Source organism: Geotrypetes seraphini, chromosome 3 (assembly GCF_902459505.1).
Source record: "Geotrypetes seraphini chromosome 3, aGeoSer1.1, whole genome shotgun sequence".
NCBI classification, from domain to species: Eukaryota; Metazoa; Chordata; class Amphibia; order Gymnophiona; family Dermophiidae; genus Geotrypetes; species Geotrypetes seraphini.
Window position 1 is genome coordinate 61,598,884 of NC_047086.1, and position 17,165 is coordinate 61,616,048.

Sequence of the window (17,165 nt, forward strand, 5' to 3'; positions counted from 1 at the left end):
AGGGCATCTGGATGGGCTTTGGGGCTGTCGGGTGGGGGGTAAGTTTTCAAGGGGGGGTCCAGCAGGAGGGGGTGGGCATCCCTCCTGCTTGTTATGGCAGGAGTGACTAGGCATCCATCACGTGGGTGATCTTTGGTGATGGCGGCAGGAGGAATTGGGTACTCCCCCTGCCACGGACATTCGGGAGAGGGCTTCAGCAGGACGGACTGGGCATCCCTCCTGCTGGGCGACTTGGGGGGGGACACAGGTTCCCTGCTGCAGCCGCTAAACTGATCGCAGCAGGGAGATTCCCTTGCCACGATCAGTTCAGCGGCCATGTCTATTTGAAATATAGGCCAACATTTTACTGACCTACATTCCAGGCACCTATCACGACCCTAGGGCGCCGCTTAGAACCGCCTAAGGTCACTTCCGGACAAAACACACCTATGCCTAGCCTTGGGCGAGCTTATGCGGCCCTACCTGTCTCCCTAGGCTTGCAAAAATGCCTACAATGTAGGCTGCCTGCCTTGGGATGGGGTTTTTTTGTTGTTTTTTTTTAAATTTGTGTTGGCTGGTTAGTCAGATAGGATGCCTACCACCACCTACTAACAGGACACCATTTATAGAACTGCTACATTTCCTGTGCCTATCTTGCCCGGAGGTACTGTCACGTGTTTGACATGTGATCGGCAGCTGCTTTTTAGGCAACTGTATACAGAATCTTTTTTTTATCTTTTTTTTTTATTATTATTTATCAATTTTACATTTTAACAAAATCAAACATTTTGTACAGAAAGACTGTATAAATATACAAGATTTAAAAAGAAAAATAAATTTTTCCAATAACTTCTCTATTCAAACAATCTCAAATCCTCATTTTGATCCAAGAGTTTATGAGTGAATATTAATGAAATTCAAGAAAAAGGTATCTAGTGACTGGATCAAGGAGCTTATATTCTATTAAACTAGTCCGCTGTTCCTTCCTTTTCCAGGTGTTTCAGCGTCATAGTAACATAGTAACATAGTAGATGACGGCAGATAAAGACCCGAATGGTCCATCCAGTCTGCCCAATCTGATTCAATTTAAATTTTTTTTTTTTTTTTTTTCTTCTTAGCTATTTCTGGGCGAGAATCCAAAGCTTTACCCGGTACTGGGCTTGGGTTCCAACTGCCGAAATCTCTGTTAAGACTTACTCCAGCCCATCTACACCCTCCCCTGCCCATCCTCCTCCAAACGGCCATGCACAGACACAGACCGTACAAGTCTGCCCAGTAACTGGCCTAGTTCAATCTTTAATATTATTTTCTGATTCTAAATCTTCTGTGTTCATCCCACGCTTCTTTGAACTCAGTCACAGTTTTACTCTCCACCACCTCTCTCGGGAGCACATTCCAGGCATCCACCACCCTCTCCGTAAAGTAGAATTTCCTAACATTGCCCCTGAATCTACCACCCCTCAACCTCAAATTATGTCCTCTGGTTTTACCATTTTCCTTTCTCTGGAAAAGATTTTGTTCTACGTTAATACCCTTTAAGTATTTGAACGTCTGAATCATATCTCCCCTGTCTCTCCTTTCCTCTAGGGTATACATATTCAGGGCTTCCAGTCTCTCCTCATACGTCTTCTGGCGCAAGCCTCCTATCATTTTCGTCACCCTCCTCTGGACCGCCTCAAGTCGTCTTACGTCTTTCGCCAGATACGGTCTCCAAAACTGAACACAATACTCCAAGTGGGGCCTCACCAATGACCTGTACAGGGGCATCAACACCTTCTTCCTTCTACTGACTACGCCTCTCTTTATACAGCCCAGAATCCTTCTAGCAGCAGCCACTGCCTTGTCACACTGTTTTTTCGCCTTTAGATCTTCGGACACTATCACCCCAAGGTCCCTCTCCCCGTCCGTGCATATCAGCTTCTCTCCTCCCAGCATATACGGTTCCTTCCTATTATTAATCCCCAAATGCATTACTCTGCATTTCTTTGCATTGAATTTTAGTTGCCAGGCATTAGACCATTCCTCTAACTTTTGCAGATCCTTTTTCATATTTTCCACTCCCTCTTCGGTGTCTACTCTGTTACAAATCTTGGTATCATCTGCAAAAAGGCACACTTTTCCTTCTAACCCTTCAGCAATATCACTTACATACATATTGAACAGGATTGGCCCCAGCACCGAACCCTGAGGGACTCCACTAGTCACCTTTCCTTCCTTCGAGCGACTTCCATTAACCACCACCCTCTGGCGTCTGTCCGACAGCCAGTTTCTGACCCAGTTCACCACTTTGGGTCCTAACTTCAGCCCTTCAAGTTTGTTCAACAGCCTCTTATGAGGAACTGTATCAAAGGCTTTGCTGAAATCCAAGTAAATTACATCTAGCATATGTCCTCGATCCAGCTCTCTGGTCACCCAATCAAAAAATTCAATCAGGTTCGTTTGGCACGATTTACCTTTTGTAAAGCCATGTTGCCTCGGATCCTGTAACCCATTAGATTCAAGGAAATACACTATCCTTTCTTTCAGCAACACTTCCATTATTTTTCCAACAACTGAAGTGAGGCTCACCGGCCTGTAGTTTCCTGCTTCATCCCTGTGACCACTTTTATGAATAGGGACCACATCCGCTCTCCTCCAATCCCCAGGAATCACTCCCGTCTCCAGAGATTTGTTGAACAAGTCTTTAATAGGACTCGCCAGAACCTCTCTGAGCTCCCTTAGTATCGTCAAGAAAGTTGTAAGTTGGGCTGGTTCAAAAAACACATATTTATTATTACGATACCTTACTATACATTTACATGGAAAACGCAAGAAAAAAATACCACCTGGTTTCAATAAAAGAAATTGTCTACGATTTTGAGTTTCTTTGCTAACATCTGAGAAAACTTGAATTTTCAAGCCTAGGAACTCCTTGTATTTTTTTTTTTTTTTTAACTTTTAATATCCATTCTTTATCTGGCAAGACCCGAAGTGGAAGACTTCATATACCAAAACATACTAATAGCAACCTACAACCTACTCCTAGGAGACCTAAATCTACACCTAGATGATCAATCATCCAAACAAGTAGACAACTTTCTCTCATTTCTCAAAGCCTTATCCTTCCAAATGCTAAATCCACAAACAACACATGAAAAAGGCCACCAACTTGATAATGTAGCCTTCATGACCCACCAACCATCCTTAACAGAAATTCATACATCGAACGGAACATGGTCCAGATCCATCTGGTCAGACCACTACACCTACACTTTCAACATCAACTGGACCAAAAACAACAAAAAAACTATAACAAAACTCAATAAAGTAACATAAACCCTCCATATTCTGGTCTAAAATAGATGAAACTATTCTAGAAAACAACCCCGAGGACTTCATCTTACATTGGGAAAGACTTTGCTCCAACACCCTTGATGTTTTAGCCCCACTGCCAACCAAATCCAGACCCAGCAGGAGATCAGATAAATGGTTCGACTCTGAACTGCTACAACTCAAAAGACAATGTAGATGACTAGAGAGAAAATGGAGAAAATCGAACTCGGATCATACAAAATCCACCTGGAAAAAAATCAACAAACAATACAAATCACAATTAAAGGACAAGAGAAAAGCACACTACACCAACCTAATAGGCACTGAAACCCAAGACACCAAAAAACTATTCCAAATTCTAAAAACCCTAACCGACACCAAACCCTACCTGACCACTAACAATACTACCCCCCCCTCAGCCACTCTATTAGCAGAACACTTCCAAAATAAAATTACCAATGCAAGAGCTACCCTCAATGATACCTCTATCCATCCTAACGAATTCACAATTCTCCCCATAGATAGAAATTCTACTGCAGCAGACAGAATATGGTCTCAATTCCCCAACATACAATGACCTGAATTCAACAAATACTACAAAAATACAGCCATGCATCCTGTGACCTCAACAACTAAACTAAACTAAGCCTTAGGTTTATATACCACATCATCTCCACGGAAGTGGAGCGCGGCACGGTTTACAAAGCTTAAAAATATAAGAGAGGAGAATGATTTACAAGAGTATATGAGTGGGAGGAATATAAAAAGGAGAAGAAATGATCTTATGTTGGAAAAAAATGATCATATGTTAGAAAAGAGCCAGGTTTTCAATTGTTTGCGGAATAATTGGAGGGAGCCCAGGTTCCGCAGCGGGATAGTGAGATCATTCCAAAGGCCCGTGATTTTGGAGACGAGGGACTTTCCCAGTTTGCCCGCTGGAGAATACCGTGCAGAGAGGGGAAGGATAGTTTATGTCTGTGGGCGGATCTGGTGGTAGCAGGCCTTGAGGCATTAAAAGATAGTGGGATTAGGGGCGGAAGGATGCCGTGAATGATCTTGAAAGCCAGACAGGAGCATTTGAAATGAATTCTGGAAAGCACTGGGAGCCAGTGAAGATTGGTAAGTAGTGGGGAGACGTGGTCGTATTTGCGTTTTGCAAAAATCAACTTGGCTGCGGTATTTTGGATAAGCTGGAGTCTGTGAAGACTTTTTTTTGTAAGGCATAAATAAATGGCATTACAGTAGTCGAGTTTGGAGAGAATGGTGGATTGTGCAAGGATGGCGAAATGTTTTTGTTGAAAGTAGGATCTTACTTTCCTCAGCATGTGGAGGCTGAAAAAGCATGATTTTGCCAAGGAATTGAGGTGATCGTTGAGGGAGAGAGAGGAATCGATAATGATGCCGAGGACCTTGCTTGAGAACTCAAGGTGTAGAGCCGAGCCTGTGGGTAGTGTGAAAAGGGTAGGCAGGTATTCTAATTTTGGGCCGAGCCAGAGTAATTTTGTTTTTGATTCATTTAATTTCATCTGTACTGAGAGGGACCATGCGTGAAGTCTCATTATGCATGAAGTAATGTTTTCTTGGAGGTTTGTGAGGTTCTGGTCTGTTTCGAGGAGGATAAAGATATCGTCAGCGTATGTGTATATTGTTTCAAGGGGGGATAGCTTGAGGAGCTTCAGGGAGGTCATATACATGTTGAATAGAATAGGTGATAGGGGAGAACCCTGTGGGACACCGCAAGATGGTGTCCACGGAGCGGATCTGGAGCCATTTGTGTTGACCATGTAGGAGCGAGAGCGAAGGAAGTTTGAGAACCATTTTAGGACGAAGGAGTCTATTCCTATTTCGGAAAGTTGGTAAATTAGTATGTTATGGTGCACGACGTCGAAAGCCGCGGATAGATATTGTAGTAGAACAGCAAATTTGTTTTGAGAATGTAATAGTTGCACCTTTGAAATTAAGGAAACTAGGAGGGACTCGGTGCTGTAATTGGGTCTAAAACCGTATTGGAAGTATTGGAGAATGGAGAATCTATCTAGGTAAGAAGAGAGCTGAGTGGCAACTATGGTCTCTAGCAGTTTAGTTAAAAGAGGGATATTTGCTATGGGGCGGTAGTTCGATGGTAAGGAAGGGTCGAGATCGGCTTTTTTCAGAAGAGGGGATAAGGCAATGTGTTCTGTGGAGAACAGGCCCGATAGTAAAGCTTTATTTATAAGGCTGGTGAGGGAAGAAATGGCCTGTGCGGGAATGTGTTCGTAAAGGTAGGATGGGAACGGATCTAGGATGCATTTGCAGGATTTAAGTTTGAGGCAAAGTTTAGCAACCTGGGGTTCGGATACGAGTTCGAAGGAAGTCCATGATCTGTCAGTAGGGATAGGGTTGGAGTCATTCGGAGGAAGAGAGTTGTAGGAGACAGCTGGGGGGATTGAACTTTTTATGGTGATGATCTTCTCGTTGAAAAATTTGGCTAGGTCATTTGGAGATGGGAGGGAGGGGGAGGAGGTGGGATTGTTGTTTGAAATTAGGTTGCGCCAGATGTGGAACAGTGCACTGTTTTGGTTTTTCGACCTGGAGATTTTATCTCCATAGAAATTCTTCCTAGCTTTTTTTAATACGGTGTCCACCATATCTCCTAAAAACATCCAGCACAAAATTCCGCGCTCTTCTTCTAAACTGGATACAAATCTCGCTAATAAACGGCCACTACCCTACCAACCTCAGCGAAATCATCATCACCCCGATCCTCAAAGACCCCAAAGGACCGATAGACCAAACAGCCAACTACAGACCCATTGCCTCTATTCCACTCTACGTCAAAATAATAGAAGGACTAGTTGCCAAATTCCTCTCCAATTACCTAGAAAACCATAACATACTCCATCCCACACAATCCGGCTTCAGAAACAACTTTAGCACGGAAACACTACTAGGATCTCTCTTGGACACAGCCAGACAACATCTCAGCACAGGAAAAAAAATGATGCTCATACAACTAGACCTTACCGCTGCATTCGACTTGGTGGATCATAACATTCTACTACAAATCCTGGATACAATAGGTATCACAGATAATGGTTTGAAGGATTCCTTAAATCAAGAACCTATAGAGTAAAATCAGAGAAACAAAAATCTGAACCTTGGTTAAACCCCTGTGGAGTTCCCCAAGGATCCCCTCTATCCCCGATTTTCTTCAATCTCTATACAGCCTCCCTCAGCTCTCACCTGGACAAACAAGGCATAACCTCCTACAGCTATGCCGATGACATTACCATTCTCATACCCTTCGATCAACCTGAACTCTCTATGACGAACACAATATACCAAACACTAAAATCAATAGCAACCTGGATGAAAGATCACAAACTGAAATTGAACCCAGATAAAACGAAATTCTTCCTCCTAGAAAACAACAAAATACCAACCATAACCAACATTGAAATCAACGCAATCAACTACCCCATACAAACCACCCTAAAAATGCTAGGAATAACTATCGACAGATGCTGCACCATGCAACCGCAAATCAATAAAACAATATAAAAGTCATTCTTAGTCATGAGAAACTTAAGACAAGTTCGGAAATTCTTCAAGAAAACTCAATTCCAGCTCATAGTTCAGTCCTTAATACTAGGCCTACTTGACTACTGTAATATCCTCTACCTCCCATGCCCTACAACCATAACAAAACAACTACAAACTATCCAAAACACAGCACTAAGACTCATCTACTCATTAAAGAAACATGATCACATTACAGAAGCATATCTCCAATCGCACTGGCTTCCGATCCCAACAAGAATACAATTTAAATTCTACTGCCTACTACCTAAGACTTTATACGGAGACAGTCCAAACTACCCGTATAACCGCCTCATCTAGAACACCGCAACCAGACATAGGAAAATTCACACCCTATTCTCATACCCCCCAGTTAAGGAGATCAAACGGAAAAAACTATATGATGGCCTCCTGGCCACTCAAGCAGCCAAACTAGACAACCAAATCGCCAATCTACTGACGGCATCTCTCGACTACAAGACTTTTAGAAAAGAAATAAAGACCATACTCTTCATGAAAACTCTGAAAAAAGAAATAATACCGCAAGTCTCAAAGTCCACCTTTCACTAAAGCCAACTACCCCAAACAAATAACCTTACCCATTTCTTACTCTTTTTGAAAATGACCAATTTTTTTTTTTTTTTTTTTTAAGTTCTTGTTGTAATACATCTTGGATAATTCTTTTGTAATCCGCCTTGAACTGCAAGGTAATGGCGGAATAGAAATCCTTAATGTAATGTAATGTATTGCAATAATGCCACAGATAATAGAAGAGTTGCAAGTTTAGCAAAATCTTTATCAGATACTTCCAAGATTGCTGTTAAATCTAATTGAGGTTCCTGCCCGACCTGTTTCTGATCCTCCACTTGCTGTTCCAATACTTTAGAAGGCAAATAGTATACCCGAGTAAAGGGAGGTATTGAGTCCTCGGGGATATTTAAAATCTCCATGAAGTATCTTTTTATCATTTCCCTTGGACTTATAGGCAGAACTTTTGGGAAATTCAGCAAGCGCAGATTGTTGGCTCAATAATTATTTTCCATTGTCTCCAATTTTCTTCTAATAATCTGATTGTCTTTTATTATTGTGGATTGAACTTGCTTAATCATTATCACTTCTTTTTAAATTTCTCCTACTTTTACTTTCACATTGGAGATTTCTTGTTTATTTTCTTCTATTATTTGTTTTTGAATTCTTAAATTCTTTTCATCTTTAATCTGTTTAGTTAATGAGTCTCCCAGTTTGGAAACCAAGTCCCATATTGAATCAAGAGTCACAAAATCTGACTATTTGTTTAAAGATCAGAAACCATTTAATGTGACATACAGGTTATGAAATAATAGGGGAAATCACTGAAGCGCCAAAATAACTTTTCAGAGGTCAAGGGACAGTTTTGAATAAATGAATTTACTGGATTATGCTATCGGTGTGATTTTACTCATATTCAGTGGCATGTTCTCTCTTGAAAGCCTGCAATCTTTCTAAGTGCATTCAAATTTCTCTCTCTCTCTCTTTATTCTAACCATAATCATAAAAACTAAAGACTCATTTTGCATAGGATGTCTAGATGGGTATTGAGAGATTCAGGTCAAGGAATTCACAACTACAGACATATTTCACAAAAGGATATGCTGAATGTGGAACCTTTATTAAAATACATTTAAGGATAGGCAAATAAATACATGTTTAGATGCTGGCATATTCAGCAAGAACATCTATACCCACTCCCCCCCCCAAAAAAAAAAATATATATATAATCATATGGAGCTTTAACCTGCATTAACTGTATTGTATAAATTATAACCCAGCAATATACAGATGTATTTACCAGCATTTGCATATTTAAGCCCTGGATGTCACATACAAAGGAAATATATTTTAATTTTAAATTTTTAGAGGTAGTATTAGACACCACTAAAGTAAATACAACTGCCTCGATCACTAATGGATATCCCATGTTCCAACAACAGTTAACTGACACTGTTACATGCATTCAAACAGGTAAATACTGACAGAAAAACTAAGGCCCAGATTGCCTGGCCGATTTGCAAACAGCGATTGATTCACTATCAAGTTAGTTCCCTAAGGAAGTCTCTGACTGGCTCAGGAGCCTCATGCCCCTCCCAAGGGAGGAGCCCGAAGCACCTGAGCAAATCAGGGCCTTAGGCACCTCCCCGTGCATCACATGATGCACCAGGGAGGAGCCTAAGGCCCAGTGTTGTCAGGGAGGAGCTGGAGCAGGAGGTATTTTTAACCTCCTGCTCCCAACGTAAAAGGTACAAGGGCCGGGGTAGGGGGAGTGGGTAGGGGGCCTCCAGTGCCCTTTTCTTGGGGGGAGGATGTATTTGCGGGCAGGAGGGAATGGGCATGCCTCCTGCTGATTTTTTCAGGAGTGGGGGAAGGGAGGAGATATGTGTGGGCAAGAGGGAGTGGGCATCCCTCATGCTGTTTTTCGGTGGGGGGGAGAGGGGAGGTATTTATGGGCATCCCTCCTGAATCTTTTTGGGGTTCGGGTGGGTCGTGGAAATTGTTGGGGGGGGGGTGTCATGCGATTGTCATGGTGGGAGACTATTTTTTTTTAATGGGACAGATATTTTACGTGTATCTGTGCCATTATAAAAAAATAAAAATAAACCACAGCAGACCTGTTGGTAACACAGTTACCAACAGGTTTACAGCAGTCGGGTTTTAGAATCGTAAAAACACACGGTGGGCTGTTTTGTGAATCGGGTCGTTTAGAAACGATTGTCACTCAACCTGTAAAATCAGGTTTAGCGACGATCGCTGACTTTAGTGAATTGGGGCCTAAGTAAATCAACATGTATGCTGGCTGCCATTGTATAAAGAGAAATATACATATAGGGTTTTTATTTTTGTCTGCCCAAACCAGGCTCAGAACAGCCCCCTTAAAATCTATATATCTCACAGAATCCACATGTGTAAACAGCAATAACTGCAAAACTGGTATTTACACACGTAAATTCTATATGGCCGCTCTAACCTATTTTACCTACTTTAATTAAAAAAAAAAAAAAACAGATTATGCTACCATTATTAATTACCTCAACTACCATTACTTCTGGTTCTTTCACCGTTGTTTCACTTTCAATTTCTATTTCTCCTTTGTGTGTAATTTTTGTGATTGGTCGTCTTTCAACTTCTCTCTGCTCTTTCTCAATCATCTCAATTGTCTGTAAAACAGCAACAAAGATTGTAATGTATCAAAATACAAAATTTATAGATGCCAACTTGCCACATGGAAAAACATTTTCTTCCTTTATTTATCCTATGATTAGATGTTCTATAACCTCATAGTGCTACACACATGTGGGAAAGCAAGAGGAGGATGAAAGGAAAAAAAAAAGGGGGTGGATAAGAGCAAATAAAAATACAAGTAGAAATAGTGGACAGTGAGAGACAAAAAGGGATGGAGAAGCAAAGGCGTAAGATAACAAAACAAGAACTAAAGGGGTGATGAGAGCAAGGCAGAAAATACAGCCTAACTGGTGTTTTGCTCACTTGATAATAAACAGGGGAAGAGGTAGTGATTGGAACATGTATCCTCCATTTCTTGGTATACACTGATGCACTTTTCTATCTGGTAGCTTCTTCAACAAGATGAGAGTTTTCTTTCCTTTGGTGGCAATTTTCTGCACAAGATGTGCCTTGGAGTACTATCACTGCTATCAGAACATACTGAGGGCTGGATTCTCAAAACTCACCAGTAAAATCCGGTGAGTCGATGTAGTGGCCTTAGTGCAATGGTCTCAAACTCAAACCCTTTGCAGGGCCACATTTTGGATTTGTAAGTACTTAGAGGACCTCAGAAATGACAAATTTTGCATGAGGTAAAATTATTGTTATAAATCTTTCCTTTTGGCTAAGTCTTAATAATAATATTGTAATTTATAGCTAAAGAGACATATGATCAAGAAACTTTTATTTTACTTTTGTGATTATGATAAACATACCGAGGGCCTCAAAATAGTACCTGACGGGCCACGAGTTTGAGACCACTGCCTTAGTGGGAGCGATTTTTATTTTACGGGTGATTCTCAACATATTAGCATGCAAATTATATGCACACTATTTGTGCGGAGAATTGCTAGTAAAGGAAGGAACTGTGTGCCCGGCTCTTGTTCAGAAGAGCAATCGCTAAGCACAGCTCCTTCCTTTTGTCAAAGCTGCTCTCTCTACCCCGATCAACTGAGCCGCAGGTCTCTGCGAGTCCTGCCGGCTCAGCTAACAGAGAGAGCAGCAGAAAGAAAAGTTCCCCCTCCCGCCAACACCCCCTCCCACACCCGCCATGGCCCAGACTCTCCAATGTCCCCCTGCACAAGATCAACAGGAGGGATGCTCACTCCCTGCCTCAGTTGTTGCTGCCCAGCTGCCTCCTCCCATCTCTGTGCCTTGGCAGGAGAGAAGCCCACTCCATTCTGCTGCTAGGGTCCCCTGCCCTCCATACCTTTAAATTGAAGGATGGCCAGATCCAATCTGTGCTTTAGGCCCTTCCTAATGCATCCCATGGTGCACGGGGAAAGGCCCACCATTTGAAGAGGTGGGCCTGCTGGCTGGAGGGTGTGGGCATCCCTCCAGCCGTCCTTCAATTTCAAGGTACAGGGGGAGGACAAGTGGATTGTCAGGGGATTGTCTGAGGGGGTTGGTTATGCCAACATCAGGAGTGAGTAGGCATATGTCCCACTGTCCTTTAATTTAAAGGTGTAAGGGGAGGGCATTGGGGACGTCAGCGGCAGCAGGTATCCCTCCTGCAAAATGGGAAGCATAATATGGCCCCTTGGGAGATAGGTGGGAAGAAGAGAGGAATTGTTTGTTGTTTTTTTTTGGGGGGGGGGCGTCCCGTGGGATTTATTAATGTTTTATGGATTTTAGGAACAAATGAAATCCGTGGGATCCTTGGGTTCTTCTCGAACAGGAATGAATATTTTTTCTGCGTGATCATACCCTCCTCTAAGTGGGTATTCAGCGGAGCACTGCAGGGCCTTTATCTATAGTAGTGGTGGTGGCGGAAGGAATGCTGGATATAAAAGCTGCAGGGTTCACATGCAGCCCTGGGACTGCACATTGAAGACCGCGGTACTAAGGGACAAAAAGGTGGCCCACTCTCAAAAAAATCTTCTGGGCTATGCCGTAGTCCAGAGACCACATGTGAGGTTGCTAGAGAGCTGTCTTTACCTGCCAGATATGGGGCTCTAAGGGTCAATTCTTGTGAGATGGCCCACTTCCCCATTCTGACTGCTTCCCAACACAAGAGGTATGAAGCTGTCCCTCCTTTTTGGTTGATATAATATATTGCAATCTGACTGTCTGTCTGAATTAAAATACTTCAATTTGATAACTAATCTCCAAAAGCCTTTAAATAATTCCAGATCACTCTGCTCCAGGGAATTAATCTGATGAAGTTTTTCTGCTCAAACCATCAAAGAAGTCCCTGTTCCAGGTTGTATGGACAGGGATCATTAAGTCTGTCTCAAATTGAGGTGGGAGTTATACTTGAACTATGGAGGCATGTGACCTAGTATCCTTAAAATCTAACAGCTGATAACCTGTAGAATCTTGTGCACTTCTACTACTACTACCAATATAAGAGTTAGAATTTGCCGTGGTGGAAGAAATGCAGATGCTAAGGTCATGTCTAACATGGCTATTATGAATTCCAATTTTTCAGAGGGGCTTAGCTATGACTCAACATAGTTCATAATAAATCCCTGAAGCGCTATGTACACTAATTCTTTTGCATCTTCCCTATCTTTCTGATATGGTCTCTTAGCATCTTGTCTTATAGCACTACATCAATGAGTTGTATTTCGTATATTATTTAGATTGTAATCAACTGATTTGTAATTCCTGGAAATGGCCAGTATTTTGAATTGTTACTTGCTCTGAAACACAAAGGTAAGAGTGAGTTATAACCAGTTCTTAACCAGCCAACTGAAAAGTAGAGAAATGTGCATCCCCAGTCTGTGTAGCAAAGTTGCAATGACTTCTAGACTCTTTGTGAATATTCTTGGTGATAATCTGAAACCAAATGGCAGAAAAATGAAAATTTCTGGAGTGCATAACTATCCGCACCGATTCCTTGTGTGGTTGGTTCTGCTCCTGTGGCATCTGATATCATCTCAAGGTGCCACTCAACTCTCCATAAAGATCAGATACTACCTTGGAGCATTGGGGAAGACGAGGTATTGGAGACCAGAAGAGAATGGTTACCATCAGCATCAATTCCTGGATTGATTAGTTCCCCTCCCGTGGCATCTGACACTATTTATCTCTCCATAAAGATTATCTGCTACACTGCTATAATTATCTTCTGGATAGACAATAAAAAAGGACAATAGCTGCAACATCTACACCAGCCATTAGAGGTCCAACAGACAAACACGTGCCAGGAGAGAAGGCTCAAATAACAATCAAAGTTTCCCATTTGAAGAAGCATCTTTTAGCTCCTTAGAAAGAACTCTTCCACCACAATTAGCATTGTGTTCCCATCAGCAGGTGCATACCAGCCTGAAGAAAGTACAGGTTCTTTACCTGTTGATATGTTTTTGCCTACAGAAGTTATTTTCCCAACAAATTTGGCACCAGTTACTCCTTCTGCCTCTAAAGACATAACTTTGAAAGGTATTTGGATGGTTGTTATATTGACAGTCACTACTGAGGAGTGTTGAGCCTTTTTATTACTGAAACTATTTCTAAATTTAAAAATATAGATAAAGCTTCTTCTCAGGTGCATATTATTAAGAACAAAAATTTTTCCTTGCAGAATACCAGTGTTCCTGCTATTAAAGATAGTCTCTTCTTGCATCACAGGATTGAGATGATAGAAAATATTATGAGGAACAGGAACCTTAGGTTTCTGAATTTCCTAAGAAGTCATTACCTATCAGCAAGAATCTTGACAAGGAAATATTTTCAGGAGGTTCTGTGTTTTCCAAATGAGGAAAACATCCTTGGAAGATTGGCAGGGTGACCAGGAAGTTTGGGTCTAATAGATAATGCAGATTTTATTTCTGTCAGGACTACTTTGCTGATAACATTTTTGAACAAAGGGGATACAATCAGTGGTTTTGAGAGCCTATTTTAAAAAGAAACCAATGTCCTTATGCAGAAAAAACTACTAATTTTTTTCCAGATATATCTTGAAACACTCCGCTATCAAGGAAAGTCTTATTACTCTGAAGAGTCATGTTATGGCTTTAGGTGCTTCTTTTTTCTTGTGATTTCCCTGTAAGCGTTAAATCAGTTATCAGTGTACTCAGTATATTTTCTATGATTCATCTCAGTTGGAAAAGGTTTTGCAGGAGGATAAGAATAAACAAGATCTTTTCTATCAGGATGGCTGGAATTATGGAGTTCTAATGAAATTGTCCAGTCTCGTTACGTTTAAGACTTGGTCTTAGATAAATTTTTTTTTTAAAGTAATCTCATTTTCTCCCATAGCATGGGCTGTAGATTAGAATGTCTGATTTCTGGTTTTCTATTAGACTATCTATATATAGAGGTAATGTAACTATTTTTCTGGTTTCCTTTATAATTGGTGAAAATAAGTATTATATTTCAAAAGTTAAAAAAAGAGAAAAGAATCTCAGATGTTTTCTGTGACTTCAGCGTATCTGTGAGTGTAAGCATCCTTCATGTCCAAACAGCATAACCAGTGGACCTAATTTGAGGTTGAGGGGTGGTAGTTTCAAGAGCAATGTAAGGAAATTATTCATTATGGAGAGGGTGGTGGATGCCTTGAATGCGCTCTCGAGAGAGGTGGTGGAAATGAAAACAGTGATGGAGTTCAAAAAAGCATGGGATGAGCACAGATGATCTAGAATCAGAAAATAATATTAAATATTGAAGAACTAATGCCAGTACTGGGCAGACTGCACAGTCTGTGTCTGTATATGGCCATTTGTTGGAGGATGGGCTGGGGAGGGCTTCAATGGCTAGTAGGGTGTAGATAGACTGGAGTGAGCTTTGATGGAGACTTCAGTAGTTGGAACCTAAGAACAGCTTTGGATTCTTGCCCAGAAATAGCTAAGAAGAAGAAAAAAAAAAAAAACCAACAAATTTTTTAATTGAATCAGGTTGGGCAGACTGGATGGACCATTTGGGTCTTTATCTGCCTTCATCTACTATGTCTTCTTTTTTTTCTACACTATGGGAATGAGAGTGTATCAGGAAAACATGAGTTTCTGTTTGATCAGATAAAGGTTTAGGGTACTGAGGTCTAGGAAAAGACAAAATATCCCTTTCTTTTTGTGACCAGGCAGTAGTTGAACAAAATCCTTTTCCTCTTTCCTTAAGAAGAAAGAGAACTCCTTAGTATGCTGAGATCTTAACTTTGATGCTGTCAGTGAGCACTTTAGGGAAATATCTTCTAATTGTAGGCAGTAACCATCTAAGACAATTTTCAGAACTCACCGTTCTGAGGTTATAAAGGATCATGTTACTGCAAAAAATAAAAATAAAAAATTATCAACCTCCACCCTTATGAAAGGTTGTCTGGGACTGTTACAGGGATTTAAGTTATACTTTAATGGAGACGGTCAAAACACCATCCTTGATTTTGACAAATTCTGACTGCATTTTATATGCTCTTGACAATGGAAAGAGGGTGAGGACACCAAGCTGACTTGGAGAAGGAGAATACCCAAGTCTGAGGGTATTGCCACTTGTTATTCCACCATTCACCAACCAGCATCAAAGTGGTTTACAAGCATTGGTGCAAAGAAGAGGGAAGAAAGAAAATAATAAAATAAAAGTGAACAAAAATAACAGGAGGGAGAATGCATAGCACAACAATAAATCAGAAGACAAGTGAGGAAAACTACAACAAAATTAACAAAACATATAGATTTGAGTGAGAGGTGGCCTGGAAGCAACATTATCAAGGCACTCCATTATACAATTTCCAAAAGGAGAAGGGTGGGCCAGAAGTTGATCTAGAGAAGTGCTGCTTCATGAGGGTAGCAGCCTCCTGCATGTTATCTTCAGAGAGAACTTCTCCAAGGCATATTAGCATCTCCTGCCTTTTTGGCTTAAGGTCTGAGGCCCATAGCCATGCAATTCTGTGGGCACCAATCATCGCAGAAGAGGCTCTTGCTGTATCAAAAATATCACAGAGCACATGGACTGTTTATTGTTTACACCCCTTGCCTATAACTAGCTTGTGGAGTTCAGTGGCCTACTCCCAAGATAGATAATCAGTGAACTGCTAGGTTGCACACAATGTTCTACAAGTATATACTCATGAAAGACCTGGTAGAATGCTATACAGAAGATGATTTCTTCCCACAAGATTCCAAGATCCATGCTTCTTTCCCTTAGGGAACCAAAGAGTGAGTCTTCATACTCTTGGCACTTCTGAAAGCAGATCCAACCACCACAGAATAGTGAAGCAGCTGTATATTCTTTAATCGCAGAGCCTTCTGAACTCTATATGGTTAACCTTCTTAATAGAGGATTTCCCACATTTCCTATCAGTTGCACTGCCTTCAGGATTCTGTGAAAAGACAGTCACAAATTCTTGGGGGGGGGGGGAGGTTTGAGAGGAATTGGAGGATGTCTACTTTTTATGCCCTAGGCTACTCCTCACTCTAAAGAAAATAAGATGGCCTCAGTTGTCTCCCTGTTAAACTTGGTAAATGAGAGCTCATATGAGGAACATTTATGTCTCCCATGTAGTGGGGAGGGAACTAATAGAAGACAAACAGACCATACTTTGAGAAAACCCCTTGTTCTTCTTCTGATGCCCAAGAGTGCTCCAATTCCAACTCAAAGAAATACTCTGCAGAAGATGTCCGAGTCTCTGCTTGCCTTGAATAACTGGCTTCTTTCTCAGGCCTGAGACAATAGACTAGAAGCATCAAGAATCTTCAGTGTGCCAAAGAAGCTTCCTCTCCCAAAGTACTGGAAAATAACACATATACGATCAACACAGACTCCAAAATCTTTCCAAGTTTTAATGTCAATATGTCTCCTACAGGCAATGAATGAGCTTTGAGGACTGGTTGAACCACCTTGAGCCTTTGCATCAACACTGTTGAAGTAACAGCTTCATGTCAGGAGAAAAAAAACTCCATGCATTCTCAAACTTCATAATCCACGTTGAAAGCTACCAATCTTCAAAGGTGGGGGGCATCAAAACCAAAGTGACCAAATTTCCCTGAAGTTTAACAGGAACTATGTCTTGGCTTTGAGAGTGTTACACCCCCTCCAATACCATGGAGGATAAGCAGTGCTGGAACTGAGGTTGAAGGGAGGTCAACTTAGAGTAATATTAAGAGAGAATGATGGATGCCTGGTAT

General features: G+C 41.3%; 1 protein-coding gene across 6 annotated transcripts in view; it reads right to left on the minus strand.

The window, feature by feature from the left end:
- PHF3 (PHD finger protein 3) overlaps positions 1-17,165 on the minus strand; it is a 299,402-nt gene that overhangs the window by 63,090 nt on the left and 219,147 nt on the right. For all 6 annotated transcript variants that reach the window (XM_033935349.1, XM_033935350.1, XM_033935348.1 and 3 more), the window contains one exon: positions 9,912-10,040. In XM_033935349.1, the coding sequence (XP_033791240.1) occupies positions 9,912-10,040 (129 nt within the window). The remainder of the gene's footprint in view (positions 1-9,911; positions 10,041-17,165) is intronic.